The sequence below is a fragment of the Mastigoproctus giganteus genome, chromosome 5 (assembly GCF_048544385.1).
Source record: "Mastigoproctus giganteus isolate SK-2022 chromosome 5, ASM4854438v1, whole genome shotgun sequence".
NCBI lineage: Eukaryota > Metazoa > Arthropoda > Arachnida > Uropygi > Thelyphonidae > Mastigoproctus > Mastigoproctus giganteus.
The window spans coordinates 64,858,665-64,878,254 of NC_143579.1; the positions used below are offsets into that span (position 1 = coordinate 64,858,665).

Below are 19,590 nucleotides of genomic sequence, written 5' to 3' on the forward strand. Positions count from 1 at the left end.
TTTACTGTTTGTAACATCATCAGTTTATCCCACTGTACAGAATTTAAAAACTTTGAGACCACTGTACTCACCTTTATGGAAGCAAAAACCCTTTCCTTTTTAAGTAAATCCCACATCAGTACACTGTGATTACTGCCACCGTGTGTTCCTTTATCTGCAAATTCTTAATACACGAATGATCACTGCTGATAAGCAGATCAAGAGTATTACTCTCTCTGGTTGCCTTTCGAACATGCTGCTGCAGAAAACAATCATTATCGAATAAATCCACAAAACTCTGACTAGTGTGTGAGTGACCAACCCACAAGTTCCCGTCAATATCTGGGAAGTTAAAATCCCCCATTATAAGACATTCTGATTTACTGTCCCACTCTATTTCTCTGTATAATTGTTCATTGTACTCATTTGAGTCATTAGGCCTATAACACACTCCTATTCTTATTTTTGCTTTCGCAGTGCTTATGTCACACCAAACTGACTCAACAGTGCACTGTTCATCTATATCAACTGGTTGCACTTCTTTTGATTTTATGTTTTTCTTAATAAACAGCATAACACCTCCTCCCTTTCTATCCTGTCTGTACACATTGTACTCCCCAAATTCCAGTTCTGCATTCCTTATATCTGTGTGACACCATGTCTCTGCCATCCCAACAATATCTGCCTTTGATGTCTTGACGAACACTTCAAATTCATCAAATTTATTTACTATACTTCTAGCATTGGCATACATGCTCCTATTCCTAGTTACCCTAACACATCCCATATACTCACCTATTTCAGGATAACTGCCATCCGTCCCTGAAACCCCCAACACCCCTCGCTCCAGCTCTCTACTTATTCTAATAGAAGTTCTGCAAGAATCACCTTCACCTCTGCATACGGCTACTGTTAAACTATTAGTCCTTGTATCCCCCCAAGCTGTGAGTTTTCCGACCCACCTAACACTGCCTCGATAGCATCAGCAAATATTCTTGCACCCTTTCTATTTAAGTGTATCCCATCCCTGTAGAAGCAGTCTCTCCTGTTAACAAGTACAGACCAGTCTGAAAAAAATTTTACACCTTGAGCCTTGCACAATCTTTCCAAGGGCCGAATTGATCGACAAGGCTCTCATCATATACTCTCTCCTATCGTGTCTGGGCAGAACTGCAGACACTTTCAAATTCAACCCTAATTCTCAGCTTTTGTTCAACAGTGACCTGTACTTGTTAAGTAATTCTGCTGGTCTCCTACTCTTAATATCATTAGTGCCAACGTGTACAACTATATCATCTTTTGTGCCCTTAAAAGATGATATTCGCTCTACAACATCATCAATCTTTGCCCCTGGGAGACATACTCTGGTCCTGTTCCACCTATCCTTTTTACAAAGCATGTTACCCGTTTCCCTGACAATAGAGTCACCAACAGCTACTAGTTCCTGTGGGACCAGTGCATTCTGCCTTGGGGGTTGCCGCTGTGTTGCATGATGACCAAGTGCAAGCTCTGGCGTTGATGTGGGCAGCTGACAACTTGATGGGCCCCTCAATTTAGATCTTTCGAGGGCATCCACCCTGTCCTTCAAACTCTCATATAGGCCCACAACAACGCTGAGTTGTCGCCTGATTTCCTTACACTCCTTACATTGCGCACACACAAAAACATCTCCCATGGCAATATCATGTTCCGTTCCAGAGAGCTCGGCACAAACATTTCACAAGTTGCACATTTTTTTAGGCTGTGATGCATTGGAGAATCGCGCCCCTCAGTTCTACCCCGAGTCACAGCACTCCTGCCACTTTGTGCCCGTTGCTTTGCTGCTCTAGTTTGGGGCATGATATTTTAAATTAATAAGATCAATAAATTAAATTAAATGTCAATACTACACTATCTAATAGAAACAGTGAAGCGTATTACTCTATATAATTATGCGTTAGAGTTACCTAGCTACCTCAATCAAAAATTTGAATTCCCTACCACTATATACAAAAACAATGGCTGCAAGATTCGATCGAAATAACGGTTTTTTTTTTAGCTTTTTCAAAATCTATTTGATGTACCCGTCAATGATAATGATGTGAATTTACAATTAGAGTTGGTAGACCTTTAATCTAATAATGCACTGAATACAATATTTTTAAATGAAAATATAATTTTATTCAACATTATCTGAGTCAAATTATCCAAAAATTAAAAATTTTGCAAGAAAAGTTAGATCAATTTTTGGAAGTACACATATATGTGAGCAGGCCTTTTCAAAAATTAAATATGTAAAATCAAAAATACGATCACGTCAAACTGACCCGCATTTACATGACTTTTAAGAATTGGAACTAGTACTTTAAACCAGATATCACAAAACTTAGTCACACTCTACAACCACATTCATTGCATTAATTATAATTTTGTTGAATTACTGACTGTATTTTTGTGATTAGTACAATAAATAAGTAATAATTAAAATTTGATATAAACAAACTGGCATAATTTATATTACATATCCATCAATTTATTTTTGAATCTGTAGATATGCACCAATGAGCCAAAACATTATGACCAGAGAGTCGTTATCCAAATCGAAGAAACTGCAGATGAACTACGGCACTTGCATGGGTCGGGAAACATAAAAAACACCTGATACTGAGCTCTATTAATCGGTGTTAGTCTTGTTCTTGAGATGGGAAAGGCAGCAGACTTGAGTGAGTCAGAGCATATCCGAAATGGCATGGCTGGTGGAGTGCTCACGGTCAGCCGTGGTTTGTGTCTACCGAAAGTGGTCCAAGGAGGGGGAACACACGAACTGCCAGCGAGGTGTTGGATGACCATGGCTCATCGATGCTTGATGTGAGCGAAGGCTCTCCCGGATGGTATGTGGCAACAGAAGGGCAACTGTGGCACAACTCGCTGGTAATTGGAATGCTGGTGACAGAAGTAATGTGTCACAACCCAATACATTGAACCCTGCAGAAAATGCAATGTTCTGCTGGGATACCCTGGGTCCAGTCATCCATGTGCTGAGCCCTCTGGCGTCTACCACCTACCTAAACATCATTGCTGACCAGGTACACCCTTTCATGGCAACGGTCTTCCTCTCTGGTTGTGCCGTCTTTCAGCAGGATAATGTGCCATGCCACACTACCCGGATTGTACGAGACTGGTTTGCAGAACATGAGGAAGACTTTCAGGTATTGTCCTGGCCTCCAAATTCCCCAGACATCAATCCTATCGAGCATCTGTGATTTGTGTTGGAACAGCAACTCCGATCTGTGGTGTCTTAACCATGGACCTTACAGGAGTTAAAGTTATAATTTTTTTTTTCTCTGCATAACTTTACTGTTATTTAGAGAATGTAGTTTTCAGTAATTAGGAATTTTCTCTGGCCCACGAAGTATTCCAAAAATTTGTATATGGCCCACTTCTTTAAAAGTTTGGGGACACCCCACCCCTGTTTTAGATGCAAATTTCTTAATAAGTCATTCAATTTGGATAACAATGATCTGGATAACACTTTAATGTTGATATTGTGCTTGTAAATGATGCGTGTCAACCATAACCTATTTTCCAATCCAGAAAGCATAAGAGTGTGATATGCTGTGTGCTTACACACAAAAACACACACACCTTAATGGATATTAACCATGTCATTACAATGTGTAGTTAATGGATATTATCTAACAATATTAAAATGAAGTTCCTTCTAATTCAGGCATTAAGTCTCTTGCATTTCTGGGACAAGAAATAATTAAGTTGTGATAGCCACAAAAACCCAAAAGAGGATGAGAATATCCTCCTCTTTTCAAAGTTTTGTAAAAGCCAAAAATAGCATTAGCTATGCTATAATTTCAAAGTTTTAATCTCACAGTGTTTTTCCTCTTTATTTAATGAAGCTGGAAAAACCATATTATTAAAAAAAAAACTGTTACTGAGTAAACTTATTATAAAAGTTAACATATCTGAGGAACCTTATTTTCTCATTACAGCAAAGATCATGTTATATTTGTGTGTTTTTATACTTATGCACCTCTGAATATATACTGATTTGGCACTGCATTAGCAACATCCCCTTGTGTAGGAAAGGTGACACTAGTGAAAATTCAAAGTTAGGAATGGCCAATATAAGATTGTGGTTCGCAAGTGTGGTAATCAGTTTTTGAGTGTCTGTGAGGAAGAATGGGTCAGCATTGAGAAATTTCTGACTTTGAATGTGGAACAATTGTGGGGCCAAGATGTGTAGATGCCAGTATCCCCAGAACAGTCAACATGGTTAAGTGCTTCTGTTCTGTGGTTTCAGAAATCTATCATCCATGCCTGATTCAACACCAGTTGAACAATCAACAACAATCACCATAGGACAGCCATTAGCATATGTAGGCCATGGCAATCGAGAGACATCACAGTATCCAATATCAGTGCGAGATACAAGAAACTGCACCCTGCTCGAGTATCCATTATCAGCACTGATAATGGACCACTAACATGTGTAAATCTGTCATCTGGTCTGATGAATCCCATTTCCGATTATGCTGATGGGTATCTGCATTTGGAGAAAGCAACAGTGTTGCTTTCTCCAAATGCAACACAAGTATACACTGTTGGTTAGTTAGTTAGTTATTTGGTTTTTAGGAGCATTAGCAACTAAGGCCATATTGCTCCAGGGATATGTGGTGGTCGTTCCCTGACCTTTCCGCATCCTCCATATTTGGTGGGCATGGACTCGAACCCTGGTCTAATCAAGAAGCGTGTGCTACGCACTGTTGTTCCTGCCCACCTGGCTACGGAGGCGCCACACTGTTGGTGCTTGGTAGACCGGAAGTGGAGGTGTTACAGTGGCACACCCTGGGCCCTCTGATCACCATTAATCAACAGCTCACTGGAAATGCCTACATTCCTATCACTGTTGACCAAGTACACCTATCACTACATTCCTATCACTGTTGACCAAGTATCAGTGCACCAGGCTTGGCAATTTTAATTGGTTTCAGGTACATTCCAGTGAATTCTCTCTACTCCCATGACTGCCCTGATTTCAACCTATTTGAGCAATTTGGGACCTAATGAAAAAGGATATTCAATGCTATGACCCTCCACCTGATAATATGAGGACATTACTGGGCACATTGTGCAATGCATGGATAGCACTACTGCAGAATATCCTGCAACACCTTGGGGAGTCCAGGCCTAAATATGAAAGGTCTACATTATGTGCAAAAAGTGGCCCCACAAGGTATTAGGTAGATATTGCCAATGCAAAGCCAATTCAGTATATATAATATTGAAACCATTTCCTGCATCCAACTGCTTTATGACTATATCATAATAACTGAACAGGTTAATCAAGCAGAGATTTCCACTTTACAAAGTGGATGTTGTTTATTAAAGGGATGCTGCGATCCCTTTAATAAACTAATTCTGTTACAGTACTCCTGTAGTGCATCTGAACCACAGACTATTATTTTAACCCACACAGTTATCATGGCTAATGGCCTATAACTGCTCACCTCCACTTTAGTTATGCATTTGTGGATAGGAGAGAAGGCTGGTGCTTGTCATCCAAAGATATTACATCTTAATCCAGTGATGGTATAATTAACGTTAATAGTTCAAATCACTCATTTTCTATCTTCTTTAGATTTTTTAGAAGTATTCCATCTTTTTGTGGAGATTGCCACCAGTCGCTTCTCTGTAACCACCATATCACTTAATTTACAGTATTCTAGTCCTGTGAGTCATTCCATATTGAAATATAACTGCTACTACAGATATATTAGAATACTTAAAGAATTACATAGAGTAATAAGACTAACCTGAATATCTTTAATTTGTTTATCAAGATCAGATCGATGAACGCTAACTGGCTTAAAGCTTTTCAGTTTTTCTTCATTCATTTGCAGCCATGGCACGAAACCTTCTAAGGAACTGTGATAATTTTTACTATTATCCAGACACTGAAAAAGTTTGGTGTGCCTAAAAGAAAAATTTAACAGCTGCATTTTAACCACATTTAACATGTTTATTAAAAAATAAAGTACCATATTATGAAAAACTATTGTGTTGTTGTTGTGCTGAGGATTTTTTAGCACAAGGGCCTTGTGGGCCATATTGTGCCTGTTCATGATTAACTTATTACTGAATGTTTTATATTATAGTTATCAGAGACTATTATATATATTTATGCTTCTCAAGTATTGAAACAGCACTTTAAAATCTGCAATATTGCCAAGTATGTGTTATGAAGTTAAAGATTCCTGAAAGTTGGCTAGAGAGCAAAAACTGGATTTCCAGATACTTGAAAATTGTTAATTGGGATTGACAGAAGGAATGTTGAGGAGGATTCTCTCCCATAAGGAAGAACAGATGAGATATATATGAATGACTGATTAGGAGTCTTGCCAAAATGACTTCTTCTCACCTGCTTCCCATGAAACTAGAAGTCCACAGTTAGGACTTCTAGTCTGAATAGTTTGTAATTAAGTTGAGTTTGCCACAGTTATGCCCATTCATTCCAATATGCTGTTCTAATAATGGATCTATAATCAGTGTATGGCACTTTTTGATGTTGTTGTTGTGTAGATGTTTATCGGCACAAGGGCAACTTAGGCCAAAATGTGCCTATTCTGGTATTTAGATAGATTCTGGAAAATTGCTTTATTTGATTTTAGAAATATTCATATGTTCTGGTTTGTTTAAGATAAGCTCGTCCACATTAGCACTGTTTTCCAACGGGTGGGCTAGTAATAAGAGTTCTTGCATTTGTGTCAGAAGGCAGAAAGTATGATTTCTGATGTGAGAATGAACAGATTGAAGTCTAAGAGAATATGCCGGACTGTTAAGCTGTGATGAACAATGCCTGCATATAGGAGGATCATCACCCATGAACAGGAAAAAGTGGGTCATGTGTGTGTGCCCTATGCATAGTCTAGCCAATATTACGTCTTCATGCCTGTTTCGCCTGTAGCTGAAGTTCCATAGTTTTATTGTTTATTGTTCTTTTGGGTTTTCCAAATGTTTAACCACTGGTCTCTACAGATATGTCGGATATGTGTTAGTAAATCTATATAGCGTAGTTGGTAAGTAGGAGGTGCAGTACTGTTTGAATGTTTGGCTGCCTGGTCTGCTGTTTCTTTACCTACGATGCCAGCATGCCCCAGAATCCAACAGAAGGTTAGAGTACGATTCCTATTCTGTAAACGATTTAGACCAGACCGTATTTCTTTTACTATGGTATGTGGAGTTGAGAATTTATTAATTATTGTGGACAGTGCACTCATGGAGTCTGTATATATTAAACTACTGGTGTTGAGATGAATATTGATATTCTCAATAGCTACTTAGATTGTATACAGTTCTGCAGTATAGCTGATGCATTCAGTCGGGAGAGATACAGACACTGTGAATGAGGAGAAAACTGCAGCACCATCTGTTTTGAGCCATCAGTATATATTATGCAGCTCTGCACATTGCTATAAGAATGCCCTTCATGCAGTTGTTTGATGTTACAGTTTTTCAGGGACTTTCCCCCCAATTGTGGGAAATATGTGTCACAGTAAGGTAGGTTTGTGGACCACAGTGGATTGGGTATTTTAGTTTCTTGGAGCGTGTTTTCAAAATGTACATTCCAGCAGTGAATCAACTCTTGTATCTAACACCAGTGGGTCTGTTTTCAGTGGTCTTATTGTTATAAAATGCTATCCATTCAGGATTCAAGAGTAGCGGTTAATTGGGATGATCTAGAAGGCTTTTAAGACTGGCTGCATAGGTGAGTAGTAACATTTTCCTCCTGAGGTGGACTGGAGGTTTGTTTGCCTCTATATAGAGACTTTGGACTAGGGAAGTTTGAAAGGCCCCAAGAGCAGTGCAAAGAGCACTGTGTTGTATGATATTTAGTCTTGTAAGCACACTTTTCCTGGCTGAGTCATAGGCGATTGCACCACAGTCTAGATGCAACCTGATCAGAGAATGATACAAGTGCAGAAGAGTGTATCTATCTGCACCCCATGCTACGGCAGAGATAGCTCTAAGTATATTGAGTTTTTTCAAAAAGATGGTTCTAAGATAACTTATATATGCATGGAAAAATTTAGTTTCACATCTAGTAAACCTAAAAAGTGGATATTGCTGGCAAGATGGATCCGATGATTTCTTAATTTAAGTTCAGGTTCTAGATGTAATTTGCGTTTTTTACAGAAATGGATCATAATCATCTTTTGTTCTGATATACAGTAACCATTTTGTTGAGTCCATGTCTCCAGCTTATTTATGGAAAGTTGTAGCTGTCTCTCAATGGTATTAATATTTGATGAATGGCATAATATGGCAAGATTGTCAGCATACATCTCTACAGTTCTAGGAATATTCGGTGTCATGGTGTTTAGCCTAATTGCAAAGAGGGTAGCACTAAGTATGGACCCTTAGGGCACCCCTTCTTCCTGGATAAAACATTCTGACAGTACATTCTGGTGACAAATTTGAAAGGTTCTGTACTTAAGAAAATTTGCAATGAATTGTGGTAGGTGTCCTCTCAACCCCATGGAATGGAGCTCTTGAAGGATGCCGTACCTCCATGTGGTATCAAAAGCTTTTTTGATGGCTAGACTGATCCTCACTAGATGTTGATTTTTAACATAAGCGTTGCAAATATTTATTTCAGCTCTTATCATAAGATCCAAGCGGGATATTTTTGGCGGAAACCATATTGGTTGCAATTTAACAGCATTTTACTTCCAAGGATCCATTTTAGTCTGCTGCGTATCATTTTTTTGAGTGTTTTACTGAGACAGCTGGAGAGAGAGAAATTGGTCAGTAGTTTTGCGGAACTGATTGATCCTTCCCCGGTTTAGGAAAAGCAAGAATTACTGCATGATGCTATGAGGAAGGATAAACACATTCAAGGAAAATCCGATTATAGAATACTAGTAATGATTTTAAATGATGTTTGAGCATTATGTAATAGATTCCGTCCGGCCCTGCTGCACTGTTTGCTGATCTGTTTAGGGGCTTCTTTGAGTTCAGTTAAGTTGAAAGGCTGATTATAAGAAAGAGGTCGTGTGGTATTGAAATTTATTTTATATTTTTCTGCTGAGGTTTTAATTTTCAGGAATAAATTGTCATATGTAGATACTGCTGATATTTCACTAAAAGTTTCTCCAAGGAAATTGCCTATTTCTGTAGGTGAGGACAGTTCTCATCCATTTCTAATCACGATTGGAGCAGTAAAAATGGAATGTATTTATTATTTAATTGTTGGATTTTTTTCCATATTATTCAACTGCTGGTGTCCTTCATGATGGTACTGGTAAATTTTATCCAGGAGTCTTTTTTTGCTTTTCTTCCTATTTACCTTGACCTTGCCTTTTGTTTTTTTATATAATATGAGGTCGGCTGTTGTGGGGGGACCTATGAAACTGATTTTAGGCGTCTTTTCTCTCTCTTTTGGCACTATTACAAGCTGCATTCCACCAGTGTTTTGCATATCTGTGTTGGTCTGCAGGGGATGAGGAATTGTTTCAGAAGCTGCTGCCAGACTATTGTGGTAATGTGCTCAGTGACTTTGTCTATAGATTGTGTTTTTATAAATTGATCATCAAAGGACACGCAAATTGAGTATTTTGCCCAATTTGCTTTTGAGAACTTCCATTTTATTCTCTGGTCGGGACATTGGGATTGTTGTTTGAATTTTGCATATAACTGGAAGTGATCGCTGTTGTGTGAATCTTCTAAGATTGACTGCTCCATACTGCAAAACAGTATGGGAGAGCAGATGGACAGGTCAATTGCTGAGGTGGATCCTGTGGAAAGATGAAGATAAGTGTGTTGGCCAGTACTTAATAAGGTTAACTGCTGTTGGTTCAGTAAGGTTTCTATCAGATGTCCTCTTTGATCCATGCGGGAAGATCCCCACAATGGGTGATGCCCATTGAAGTCACCAAAGAGACAGAAGGATGTTGGCACTTGAACGATAAGATCTTCTTGTTCTTTTATTGTGACGGGACTGTTTGGCGGAAGGTATATTGGAACTAGTATTAGCATTATTCCAAGAGCCACATGCACAGCAACAGCTTCCAAATCAGTCTGTAGAGAAATAATTCGAGAGGGAATTTTAGAGTTATTATTATTATTATTAGCCATATGGTGCAAGGAAGCCTGAGGCTTATGCTGCACCAGCCAAAAAAAAAAATCCCATGTTACCACCCAGAGAGAAAGGGAATCACCAAAAAGGCAAGAAAGAGAAGAATGATGATTTAACTAAAATCACCACCATGTGCAGATCTTGCAGTATTCTTGTCTTTTCTATACATTGTGAAGTTTTTGATTGAGAGAGTTATTTGTGGGGTTAAATTGGTTTCTTGTAAACAAACTATCATTGGATAACATCTATTAATCAGGTCATACAAATCGTCTGTATTGGCATGCATGCCTCTACAATTCCATTGAAGTATGTGCTGCATTACATGGTTTTTGGAGTTACGTTTTGGTCTGTCTGTTTTTTTTTTTGAGCATTTTGTTTGTATTGTTCAGTTTTATGTCTATCTTTTTTTTTAGGAATGCCGGTCGCTCTGTATCCATGTCTTCTTCTGCATGAAGATGTAATATAGTTTCACCGGTTTCAACTTTGTTGTCAACATCCATATGTATGGAGGATTGTTCTTTGGTCCGTTGGTGATGATCCGTTGGTACTGATTTGTCTGCTTCTTTAGTAGTTGCAGGTATATTGGGTAGAACTGATATTGGAGTATTACTTTCTTGTTCTTGTAGACTTTGTTTGGCAGGTTGCGGCCTAGCATTAAGCATGGATATGGCCAAATCAGCAATTGAAGTGTTTGGAGGGACTGAGATGTCAGTCTGAGTAGCAACAGAAACACTCTGTTGAGCTGCTTGTGCATATGTGCATTTCAGCATAAACTATATGATGTGCTTTTTGGCTTCCTGGTATGTTACCTTGTTTTCTGCATTTCCACTTTCCATATTTCACAATTTTTTGAATATGCTGGATGATTACTTTTGCAATTGAGGCAGGTGAAGGCGGTTACAGTGCAGTCAGCTTGAGTGTGTTCTGCTCAACCAAAATTTGGGCATATCATAGTGCCACGGCATGCTACCTGGGATTGTCCATATTTCTGGCACTTATAATACCTGATGTGATTCGGTATATATGGACGTATGTGACAATTTAGATACCCTGCTTTAATTGTTGTTGGTAAATTTGGGGTACTGAAAGTCAGTATTATGTTCCATGTAGGTATTAATTCCCCATCTTTCTTGATTAATATTCTCTTTGCTTGTATGACTCTCTGATCAGCCAATTCTTGCACAATTTCTTCCTCTGAGATGTCAATGAGGTCCCAATCTGCTATAACTCCTTTGGAGGTATTCAGAGTGGCATGTGGTATAATTTTCACTGGATTCCACCAAAGGTGGTCAGTTTCATTCATCTTTCTGAATGATTTTGGTTTTATTGTTTCTACCAGCAGATCTACAGACTATAGATGTTTTACCACCTTTGGTGTACCTGCAACATTTTCCAAGCATTTCTGAATTATAAATGGGGATAATTTGCCCACAGGATAGTCCGACATGAATGTATAAAGAGAAAGGCTGGGTGATCTTGTTGACATGGATTTTTTTTTTTTTTGCCTTTTATTTTAATAATGGTCACCACATCAGGTTGGTCCGTATCAGTAGATGATCTCAATGGATCAAGTGGAGGAAAGGTTTTTTTTGTTCCTCCATTTTATACTTGTTTTGGCCCTGAAGGTTAGGTTTACCACTCAGGTTACCGGCCCCACCATGGGGAGGCAGGAGTAATGCCACGAATAGCCAAGCGGTTGTAAGGTTAGTTGGGTTAGTAACTCTAATAAGAATAAAAGGAAAGTTGTCTTTTCTTTCCTGACTTAACTTACTACTTGTAAGATGAAATTTACAGTGCTTTTTGAAAGAACTTAAGAGAAACTAACTGGAAACCTAAACAGAAGAGTGATTCCTTTAAAGGAGAATGCTTTAGAGAGTTCAGAAATCGCTTGGCCATGGAAACGCTTGGTACAGGGGCCACTTTTTGATGGCAGAAAGATGCATTATCAGGATGTTTAGCAGCATGACTGCACATTCATTACCTGGAATGCCGACATGACCAGGGATCCAACAGAATGTGACTATCTGGACCTTTAACCTGGACCTTTAAAACAGAAGTCCACTCAAGGAAAAGAGGAATAGAAATCATACAGATCATCTAGTTTGGAACTACTGAATTCCAAATGACAAGACTAAGAATGACTAGGGAAGAGAGATGATCATCAAGTTGTAATCTTTGAAATTATACCAAATGATAAATAAGAACACATCTGAGTGAGTGGGAAGGGGAGGCAGAAGAAGAATTTCAATTCAATATTACTTTCATGTTCCAGAGAGTAGCTGAATATTTCTGATTTTGTTTATTTAAAATTTTGTAATGATCTTTGAATTTATGTAAAAGGACTAAAACCAATAAATAAATCAGTAAAGTGTTATTTTAGAAGAAATTAATTTTACCAGAAGGTGTAAAATAAACTAATGAAATCATTTCATATTACCTCTTCTACAATTCAGTTTCACAAAAATTAGGATAATTTAATGAAACCCAAGGATAATGATTTCCATATTATAAATAATTGTCGCTTACTCTATACCTGAAGCTTTTTACATAATTTTTCTTAGCATCCTATATAAGGAGTATCTTAATGATAAAGGGTATATTCTGAACCTTTTCAAGGAAGAGAACTTAGTAAAGTGATTGATTAGTGAGACTACAGGCTCAATCTAAAATAGAGTATTGGCCCTGTTGAAACATTAGAATGATTTTATAAACAACTGTTGACAATGTAACAAAATTCACTCACTTTTTGTAAGCCTATTGAGAATGAATTTATTATTCAATAAACTAATGCTTACCTATCTGTAGCAGATTTTCTTATTTTTTCCCATTGTTTTTTAATATTTTCTAATTTTGTTTTTAGTTGTGCAGAATCTGATCTTCGTACAATCTTTTTCATCATATCATTTCCTTTGCTTAGAAGTAAATGAACCTCGTGCTCTTTGTCAAGAATTTCTTTATATACAATCTATATAAAATAAAAAATATTAATTCGATAGTAAAGCCAAGTGTGAACATCAAAAGGAGCAACGGGAAGAATGGAAGGGGAAAGGAGAGAAACTAATAAGTTCAATATATCAAAATGATACCTCATATTCTTGTACTTGGTTCAGAAGTCTGTCATGGTTTGCAGAAATGCTGAACTCTTGTGAAAGGGTTGAATCTACCTTATTTAACCATTTCTGGATCAAATCACATGTCTTGAAAAATTCTTGATCTTCTTTTAAAGTTGATTCTAATTCAGCTTTCCGGTTATCTATTGAAACAACATCAGCAAAAGAAATAAATAACAGTTTCTGAAAACATACTTAGAAAATTTATGAATATTAGAATAGATGTAACATAACTGACAGCTATATATGATACATATAGAAAACAGTGCTCATTTCTGCTATAATGCAAAAATTAATCCTCAAAAATATTTTTACATCATGCAAATTACACTGAACATCAGATTTTGGGTCATATCTTGTTATGGGCATGATAATAAGCTTTATAGATTTTGGGATGCTAAAATTACAGTAGTTTAGAATTTAAAATGAGTTTAAAATTACAGTAGAGTTAAATTTAGATGAAAGTTAAGTTTAATTTAGATTAAGAACTATTATTTATTATTATTTGGTTTTTTTTAGGAGCATTAGCAACTAAGGCCATATTGCTCCGGGATATGCAGTGGCCATTCCCTGACCTTTCCACATCCTCCGTATTTGGTGGTGACGGGCTCGAATCCTGGTCTAATCAAGAAGCGTGTGCTACACACTGCTGCTCCTTCCCACCTGGCTACGGAGGCGCCGGAGATTAAGAACAAGCACATTGGTTGGGTAAGTTGGAGTAGGGAAGAAGACTGAAGGTTGGGGGAACAGATAGAAGTATGGGGGATAGGGAATGCGGCCCCAGAAATATCAGTGGGGATAAGTCCGACCAGAGGAAAGAGGGGGAGGGAAGGAGACAGGAACCAGTCTCCTTCCCCCTACCAGGGGAAGGAGAATAAAGGTCCCACACAAGGGAGGACAATACAGATTGCCCGATAGCACTGGCAGCAGATCTGCATGATGTCAGGTAGGAGTGGGTGGGAGAGACACATTTACTGCATTCATAATCTGCATTCTCACTCTACTTGCATTCTATTTCTATACTTTTCCCCCCACTCACTCAATTATCATTTTATTTTTTAATTTTTTTTGTTTTTTTTTTTTGCACACACCTGGGGGGGATGCAATGGTGTGTATTGCGAATTTAAAAACTAATGCATAATAATTAAAACTAAATAAGTAAGAATATAAAAGATTAAAACTAGAGCTAGTGTGTACTTAACTGTAGCATTTATGGTTTATGTTCTTTCGCTCACACATTTACACTCTCATTCATTCTTCTGGCTTTCATTTCATTTGTTTGACTCTTACTTTCTGCACTGCACTCTAAGAGCACCTCAACTGACTGTTATTCTTCAGTTGTTGTGCAGGCCTAGCTGCAAGTTTTTGCAGACCAGGGGAGAATGCAGTGATAGTGTTTGTGTTGTTAGTAAATGTTTGTTAGTATATATAAAGTAATATAAGTTATTATTCATATTGTATTCTTTTAGTCATTTACATTTGCTCTTTCACTCATTCACTCGCTCTTTCACCAAAACTGACATTTATTCACTTTAACCATAATTTCTAATTCACTCTTTCACTCAGTGCCAAGCCCATTCATTCTGTCTTTCATTCTACATTGCATCATCTTGCTGCTAGCTTACTAATATTTTTGAGCTAATTTGCTTTCCTGGCTGCCTGTACATCTCCCTCCCCCTACATGGTTATTTAGAGTGGGCCTCAGGTCCCCCCCCCCCCAAGGACTACCCATGGCAGGGTAGTCCTGGGGGGGGGGGGTAAATCTGATCTTGTCAAGTCAGGTTTCTGTCAGGGCACAGAGTACTGTTATTCTGACAGTTTAAAGTCATTGTCAAGGCGTGGTGGAAGAAGTTGGCAGTTCTAACTATAGATTATTGTTTAAATTCTGGAGGGCTGAATTGCCCTTCTTTGGATAGTTCTGTGCATTTCAAATTCTTTCGGCATGAAGATTGGAAGGACTTTATAATTTCCTCTTCTGTGATAAATAGATGTTCTTCTCCCCTGGGAAGGGGCCAGAAGTTGCCTGTAGTTGCCGGCTTTAACAATTTCCTAGAATAAGTTCAGGAGCACAGGTTTTGAGAACAAGTGGAGAAATACCATCAGGACCTGGAACTTTTTTAGCGTCAAGATTCGTCAAAATCCTTCCAACATCCTTTTGACGGAAGACCACAGGAGGCATTGAATGGAGCATGTTGGAAATAGTGGAAGATGTTTTACCAAGATCATTAATAAACGAGTTGGAAGAAAAATGTGATGTTAGCAGGTCAGCTTTATCCTTGGCTGAAGTGACAACAGAACCATCTGGTTTTGACAGAGGTGGGAGCAGAGATGCAAGAAGGTGCAAGGTCATTAGTAATTGAAAAAGCCTCAGCATCCTGACCATCTGGGTCAGTGTGACTAATAAACAGAAGCCAGCTGGAGGTGTGAACATTAAAAATCATCAAGGAAAATTACGCCACTGTTAGGGAAGTTGGACTGGAGAAAGTCAAGTTGCAAAGAAAGGAAGTCAAAGAGCTCCAAGTGATTAGTGGAGTTGGGAGAACGGTAGAAACAACAGATGAATTTGACATAATGAGGTAAAGAGATTTTAAGCCAGAGAAGATCGAAAAGAAGAGATTTCAAATTACCAAGTCTCTGACAGGGAATATCAGAATGGACATATGCACAAGTACCATCTTTGAGGCGAAAGCAATCAAACAGCAAATAATTTGGGCAACTGAGATGAGCAGTAGTTGAATCAACCAACAACTGAGATTCTGTCAGAAAAAGTACATGGGGTTTGGCAGACTGCAAGTGGAAATGGACATCGTTGAGATCAGAATTGAGATAACGTATATTTGTGAAATGAACTAGGAAGTGTTTGGGAGGTTTAGATCTTTTTGCAGATAAGCTTACTCTATTAATTTGACAATTCATGGTGTATTCAATAATAAGAATAAGTGGGGGGGAGACAGCATATGAAGTAATAAAAAAAAAAAAAGCATTTATGTACAAAGTTTCAATTTTAAGGACTTTCCCTGAACTTACTAGCAGAGTCTGCGGCTAGTAAGTTCAGGGAAATCATTCTGGAAAGAGTTTAAAAAAAAAAAAAAAAAAAGGAGTCCAACCAAGTCAACCCTGAATCATCTTAATAATTCCAGAGATCCATAGTTATAGCATTCCTAAACAAATAATTTTTATATCAGTAATCTAATTAATTTTAAAAATATTCAAAGTTTAATTTTAAGAATATTCAAACTTTAATTTTAAAAATCAACTTAGTTTTAAAATATTTACAGTTCATTATTCTATAAGAATATATTACTCACTGAATTTTTTGGTTAGCATGCTATACTGCCTTTCTACTAAATTAAGCTTGTTTTTTATCTCATTCTTTGATGCCAAATCACTTAGTATAATGCAAAGTTGTTCACATACACTTTCACAATCAGCTAAAACAGGGCGTTGTTTTTCAAGATCTTCTTCAAAAGCCTTAAGGAATACAAAAAAAAAAAAAATATATATATATATATATTTATTTATTTATAAATAATATGAATAATGATCACATACACAGGTTCTTTGAAGAGAAATTTAGCACTGTAGTGTTGAAAACATTGCATTTCAAACCAATCAAATAAGCTTCCACAATTTCATGAATAATACTGTGTTTGTTTGATTGGGAATTTTTTTGGTGCATTGGCATCTATGACCATAGTGCACCATACATATGGTAAGTACGACTGTTTTTTTCTTGGAGGTAGGGATAATTTCATAACGAGGACTACAAAATTATTATTATTTTTTTTTAGTTAAAGGAGGTGATATATATTAATCATCTTGAGAAAAGTAATGATGTTTAAGACACTTATTTTCGTACCCAAGATTGTGCAATTGTAAGAGGATCTTTCGTTATGTCCGGAGTGAAATGGTTCTGGGCTTCTCTTGCATATTTTGTGCATTCGACAAGGATATGTCTCACTGAAAGCATAGTGTTACAGAGATTCCCTCTTAATAGATAACAATATGTAATGTTATTGTGGCCTATTCTCAAACGAGCTAATATGACATCCTGCTGTCGAACTGAACTGAAGCTTGAAGGCCATCACTCAAGATTTGGTTTAATACTTCGAACCTTATTGGTTAAGTTGTTGCTGCCATGATAACTGCCACTGGCACATGCTGTTGTTGTTGTTCTGGAGGCTTAATGGCACATAAGCTGCTAAGGCTATAATGTGCCTATTCACTTATTATATTAAAACATGAGTTTTCCCTAAATCAAAAGAAAATCTGAAATCAGAAATAATTGAAAAGCCCTGTTTGCCTGAGAAAGTCAAAAAATTCAGAAATATTTGCCTTATCACCAATGAGATTTTCAAGAGTTATTGGTTTATGGAGATTAACCAGTGAGATCAAGGATGAAGTTCTGGCTTGTTTATAATAGGGGCAGCCAATAAGAATATGTTTTACTGTCAAATTATTAGAACAATGTGTACATTGTGGTGGATCATCTCCTGTGAGTAAATGAAGGTGGGTCAGATGGGTATGTCCTATTCTTGCCCTTGAAAGGACTACTTCTTCTTGTCTCGATGTACGGATACTGGAGTGCCAGATTTTTGGATCATGTTTAAACTGAAAGAGTTTATTATTAGTCTGAGAGTGCCAGAGTGCTGTCCATTGTGATATGCAAGCAGCATGAACAGTTAGTGCATAATCTGATGCTGGAACAGGGATATTGGTTAAATCAAAAGTAGTTGGATTTTTTGCAGCTTTATCGGCCAGTTCATTGCCTAAAATACCAGAATGGGATGGAATCCAGCAAAAAGTGACCAGTTGGTTGCGTTCTTTAATTTGCAGTAATAAGCTTCTGATTTCATTAAGAATAGGGTGGACTTCATCTGAGGAATTACATAACGACATGATTGAGCTGAGGGAATCAGTGTAAATAACTGATTTGAAGGAACTGTCTGAACAGAGATTTTCTAAAGCTAATTTGATTGCATATAATTCAGCAGAAAATATACTAAATTCTGATGGAAGGGAAACTGATACAGTTGTATTCGGAAACACTGCAGCTGCTCCAACATTTGAATTAGATTTAGAGCCATCTGTATAGATTGGGGAGAAGTCAGTATATCTTTGAGTGTGAACTGCATGAATTTGTTTGACATTTGATGCTTGCAAAGTATTCTTTCTCCATTGACAGAGGTAAGAGTCACAGGTTGGAAGAGGAGGAGGAGTCCATGGTGGCTGAGTACATGTGGCTACTTGTTGTACGGAATGGACGGAAATATTCCAAACTTGCTCCAATTCAAGAAGGCGAAGACCAGCTGGCTTTACTATGCTAGGTTTGTTTCTGTATAAGATTTCAAATGGTGGGTTGAAAAGGTATGACTGAACGGGATGAGAGGCACAACTTTGTATCTTTACAGCATATTTGAGTAACAGTGTTTTCCTGCGTAAAGCTAGTGGGGGCTCGTGAGCATCAATGTAGAGACTATGTGCTGGCGACGTTCTGAATGCACCAATTGCAATTCTCAAAGCACTGTGCTGAATTGGATCAAGCCAGCGTAATACACTCTTTCTGGCAGAATCATAGACAGGAGCACCATAATCGAGACGGGATCTGATTAATGCCCTGTATAAACGAAGAAGCGAGGTACGATCTGCACCCCATGTTTGGGCAGATAAAGCTCTGAGTATGTTTAACTTTTTTAGACATGACGTCCGTACATTTTTAATATGGTCTAGGAAATTTAACTTGTTGTCAAGGATTAATCCAAGAAACCTGATGTTGCTGGTGACTGGGACAACGATGTTAGAAATTTGAAGTTCAGGATCTGGATGGAGTTTGCGTTGTCTACAGAAGTGGATGGCAACTGTTTTTTGCTGCGAGAGCCGATAGCCGTTGAGGCTTGCCCATTGTTGAATTTTATTAAGTGATATCTGAAGCTGTCTTTCAACAGACCTCATATTTTGAGAATGACAGGAGATGGAAAGGTCATCTGCATAAAGGTAAGTCTCAACTGTATTTGGAAGCTGCTTAGTGATAGAATCTATTCTCAGAGCAAAAAGAGTGGCACTCAGTACTGATCCCTGTGGAACACCTTCCTCCTGGATGAAAGTTGTGGAAAGGGCATGTTGGTATCGAACTTGAAATGATCTAGTATGTAAGAAGTTCTCAATAAATATAGGAAGGTTGCCTCGTAGTCCTAGAAGGTAAAGATCACTAAGTATACCATACCGCCAAGTGGTATCAAAAGCCTTCTCTATGTCTATTGAAACCATTACTAGATGTTCATGTTTGACAAAAGCATTACGGATGGCAAATTCAGCCTTGACCATAAGGTCTAGGCATGACCTGTTTTGACGAAAGCCATATTGACTATGGCT

General features: G+C 37.8%; 1 protein-coding gene across 7 annotated transcripts in view; it reads right to left on the reverse strand.

The window, feature by feature from the left end:
- The window catches only part of LOC150085455 (uncharacterized), a 1,845,429-nt gene that overhangs the window by 851,674 nt on the left and 974,165 nt on the right, over positions 1 to 19,590 (reverse strand). For all 7 annotated transcript variants that reach the window (XM_090374043.1, XM_090374041.1, XM_090374042.1 and 4 more), the window contains 4 exons: positions 16,527 to 16,689; positions 13,195 to 13,361; positions 12,904 to 13,073; positions 5,787 to 5,946 (listed from right to left, as the gene is read on the reverse strand). In XM_090374043.1, the coding sequence (XP_090230169.1) occupies positions 5,787 to 5,946; positions 12,904 to 13,073; positions 13,195 to 13,361; positions 16,527 to 16,689 (660 nt within the window). The remainder of the gene's footprint in view (positions 1 to 5,786; positions 5,947 to 12,903; positions 13,074 to 13,194; positions 13,362 to 16,526; positions 16,690 to 19,590) is intronic.